Source organism: Medicago truncatula, chromosome 4 (assembly GCF_003473485.1).
Source record: "Medicago truncatula cultivar Jemalong A17 chromosome 4, MtrunA17r5.0-ANR, whole genome shotgun sequence".
NCBI classification, from domain to species: Eukaryota; Viridiplantae; Streptophyta; class Magnoliopsida; order Fabales; family Fabaceae; genus Medicago; species Medicago truncatula.
In genome coordinates this window covers 40,117,707-40,121,814 of record NC_053045.1, presented here as the reverse complement: position 1 = coordinate 40,121,814, position 4,108 = coordinate 40,117,707, and the positions used below count along the sequence as shown (strand labels likewise).

General features: G+C 39.9%; 1 protein-coding gene across 1 annotated transcript; it reads right to left on the bottom strand.

Annotated features, from left to right (window-relative positions):
* Window positions 1-353: 353 nt before the first annotated feature.
* LOC11445936 (pentatricopeptide repeat-containing protein At2g03380, mitochondrial) lies at window positions 354-3,446 on the bottom strand. The gene has a single exon (XM_003607715.4). The coding sequence runs from the start codon at window positions 3,330-3,332 to the stop codon at window positions 1,230-1,232; it is 2,103 nt and encodes a 700-aa protein (XP_003607763.2). The 5' UTR covers window positions 3,333-3,446; the 3' UTR covers window positions 354-1,229.
* Window positions 3,447-4,108: the final 662 nt, after the last annotated feature.

The window sequence follows — 4,108 nt, the reverse complement described above, 5'->3', positions numbered from 1 at the left end:
AGTATGAATTCAATAAAATTTGCATCTTTGGGCAAAAGTGAGCGCCGAAAAGAAAGTAAGCCTTTTGGGCGAGGAATCTGATGATATCATTGAAAGGGAAGTTGTTTGGATTATGCAGTTGGTGAAAGACACAGAGATCGATTTGAGATATGTAGTGGCCAATCAGACGCGTAGCTATGAGATTGTGTTGGTGTGCTCCAAATTGGAAAATGTGTGCATGGATTTGGAGAAGATGAGGAAGAGAAAGATGGCCCTGGAGAGAGGTTTTGGAAGTTGGTAGGATTTGTGATAGAGGATGAAAAGTGGGAGTGAAGAAGCGCAAAAACAGAGTGATGTATAAATGTGATTGCAACTAAATAAATGAATAGATATATTCACTATTTCAAATAAAATATCATGAATGTAACTATATAATGTATGTATTATCTGAAAAGTTCAAGTGTTACAGTCAAAAGTATTTGTTTCCAACAATTTTATTTTACTGTAACGCCTATGCCTGCTGTTTGGGATGTTTGTGAGTAGTTATGCAAAAAGGAGTGACTTGAACTAGCTAAATCTACTGTTTTTGTAGAAAGTAGTGTATGCTGAGAATGACCATTCTGCAACCAACATTTCCCCGTTTTAAAGACAGGCCCAAATCAAAGATACCATTAGCACTAGCATTCACATATCAATCTACTTTCAGCTTTGCATCTGGATAAAGTTATACACAGATCACACACAAATTTGCTAAGATCTGTGGAGCAGAAAAATTAACCCACATGAAAATTGGATTATAACATTATCTTTCTCTTCGCCTTAGAATCGTTCTATCCCTCATCTCTTCCATAATCACCCTAACACAGATTATGTCCATGTTGCCACTGTTCTCTTACGAGTCCATCATTAATACGTTTCTTTATATTAAGTAAACTCTTAGAGTCAAGTCTTCAAGTCGAGTATATGAAAGCTCAATGAGTTATTATTGACTCTCGAGCTAGACAATCTTGCTTCTACTACAAGGCCATTTACTAACTCTGCTGATCTTTTGGTCACTTTACCTCCTCGAACCCATCAGCTTCTGCCAAGCTCTTCGAATCTTATGCCTGAACGGTTATCTCCAGCTTTACAAGACTCATTTTCAGAACATGCACATCTCCGGTAGGGTGATTATAAAACCAGTCCAGCTGCTTGTTAAGAAGGTAATTTTTCTTTATGATCACACACGATCATGAGCAAAGTAGATATGATCAAACTGCCACATTGACATGTGTAGTATTGTTGACGTCCATCTCCACTAAACTAACACCAGGGACCTTGTTCAATCCTCTTTGCTTTATCATCTCTCTTACCTCCTTAACCATGCCCCATCTTCCATCCGAAGCATACAGGTTTGAGATGAGCACGTAGTAACAAGCTTGATCAGGGTGCAATTCCAACATTCTTCTAATTGCTACTTCTCCAAAATCAAAATTGGAATGAAGTCCACAACCATGGAGAAAAGCTCCAAACACACCAACACCAGGTTGAACAGGCATTTTGTCGATAAAATCCAATGCCTCTTGGAGGTTGCCAGCACGTGCCAAGAGATCAACCATACATGCATAATGCTTCATGGAAGGAACAAAATTTAACTCCTTACACATGAAATCAAATATCATTAACCCTTCTTCAACCATCCCTGAATGGCTGCAAGCCGCTAATAGAGTTGTGAAGACAACTTCATTAGGCACAAGTTCCTCTTTCAACATATCCCTAAAGAGAGCTAGAGATCCAACTCCATCACCTTGCATGCCACACCCACCAATCATTGCAGCCCACGTCACAGCATTCTTCTCTCCCATCCCATCAAACACCATGCGAGCTGACGTTGCATCCCCGCATTTTGCATAAAAGTTGAGCAGCGCAGTGCCAACATAGATGCTAGAGGATACCAAGCCATACTTTAAGGCAAAACCATGAAGGGACAAACCAATTTGATGAGCACCAACAGAAGCACAAGCTGAGAGAACACCAACAACCGTAACCGCATCTGGCAAAAACGATTCCATTCTCATCCTGTTGAAGAGATCAAGGGCTTCATATGCTGATCCACTCTGTGCATAACCCGAAATAACCGAATTCCAAGAAACAACATCCTTATCCACCGTAGTTGCAAACACATAATGTGCATCAGGAATAAGTCCACACTTCGCATACATATCAACAAGAGAATTCCTCAATGAAGTATCATCCAATCCATACTTAACTACCAGAACATGAAGTAACTTTCCCATAACAATATTTTCCAATTGAGCACAAGCAGAGAGCAAACTTGCAAGAGTAACTGAATTTGGCAAAATCCTATACCATTTCTTATCGGTAAACAACTCCAACGCAGCTTGAGGATAACCTCTCTGAGTATACCCGACAATCATAGCCGTCCAAAAAACAAGATCGTCACCACCACCACAAGTCGAAACTGAAAATTCATCAAACACGGAACGAGCATCACCAATATCACCACATTTAACATACATATTCAAAAGAGAAGTAGCCAAATAAGAATTAATCTCAATCCCATTCTTAATAACATACCCATGAACCCATTTCCCTTGATGCAAACACCCTAATTTAGTACACGCCGTAACCAAACTCCCAACAGTAAACACATTCCCATCAAGAAACCCTTCCCTCATTCTATTAAACAACATCAACCCTTCCTCAGCACATTCATTTTGAACATAAGCAACAATCATCGAAGTCCACGACACCACACTTCTATCAGGTATTTCATCAAACACCTTTCGTGCATCCCTTAGTTTCCCACATTTCGAATAAGCATCAACTAAACTAGTCAAAACAAAACTATCAGCAGCATTTGATTTGAGAATGTTACAGTGAAGCTTTGTAGTAAGAACAATATCACGTAATTGAGACGCTGTTTTAAGCAGAATGGAGAAAACGACGAGGTCGTTGAAGGAACCGAGAGTGGTTCGCGCAAGGTTGTAGAATGAAACGACGTGGGAGTGGACGTCGTTGAGGAAATGCCAACGAATGATGAGTTTGAAGGAGTGGTGGGTTGGTGAGGGAAGACGGTGGAAGAGAGTGCGAGCGTGGCGGAGGAAGCCGAAGGAGGCGTAGAGAGAGATGAGGGTGGTGTCGGGAGGATGGCCGGAGATGATGAGGGAAGCGTGGAGGGTTTTGACGGTGGTGGGATGTTTGCAGATACGTGAGAGGTGGATAGTTGGAGGGAGTGGAACTGGAAGGTGGTTGTTGGGTGTATGGTGGTGGTAACTGTAGTGGTGATAGGTGAAGAAGCTCCATTTTTTGCAGTGAAGACGATGAAGAATTCTTGGTGTGATCATCAACATGGTTCATCATATTTTCTTTGAGGGGTTCCAATAACATGCTACCTTATGTTTAATTATTATTACTCCCTACTAGGGGTGATTGCAGTGCAGTTTGGATGTTGGTTTGATTAGGTTTGGTTTAAATAATTTATAAACAAAATATTTGATGTGATTTCATTTTATACGGTTTAATTTAAATGGGATTTTGAATGTTTAAATTATAATTTTGTGAATTTTGTTTATTAAAGTAAAAATTAAAAATAAAAAAAAAAATCATATGTTTAATGCAAAATGTGACATGATATTACTAAAATTTAACGATTAAGAACAAAAATAATCAATTATGTTTGAAACTATCCACCGCCAACCTCGAGTGAATCTCCGGCTAGTCCCTTTCACCCTTTTCCTCCACCTCTTCCTTGCATACAATTTCTCCTCTCGTGGACCCCATCAAAACTAGTGTAGTCATTGTCATTGTCATGGAGAATCGCTCATTCGACCACGTCTTTGGGTGGCTCAAGTTAATGTGACATTGACGATCTCACCAACACATGATTAATATTTCTAAGACGAAGAATGGCGTTGAAAGATTGGTGTAGGTGTGGTTGGATGGGAAAGATGGATATCAAAATTGAAATGGAATTTCTAAGATAGGAAGTGAAGAGTAAACCAAGAGAAGAACATCGAAAGGTGTTAGCAGGGGCAGACCTGACGTAGACCCAGTGTGGCAAGTGCCACACTAGCCAGTTCGAGCCTAATTTAATATATTTGTTAATTGGACTATGCTTTTTTATCAT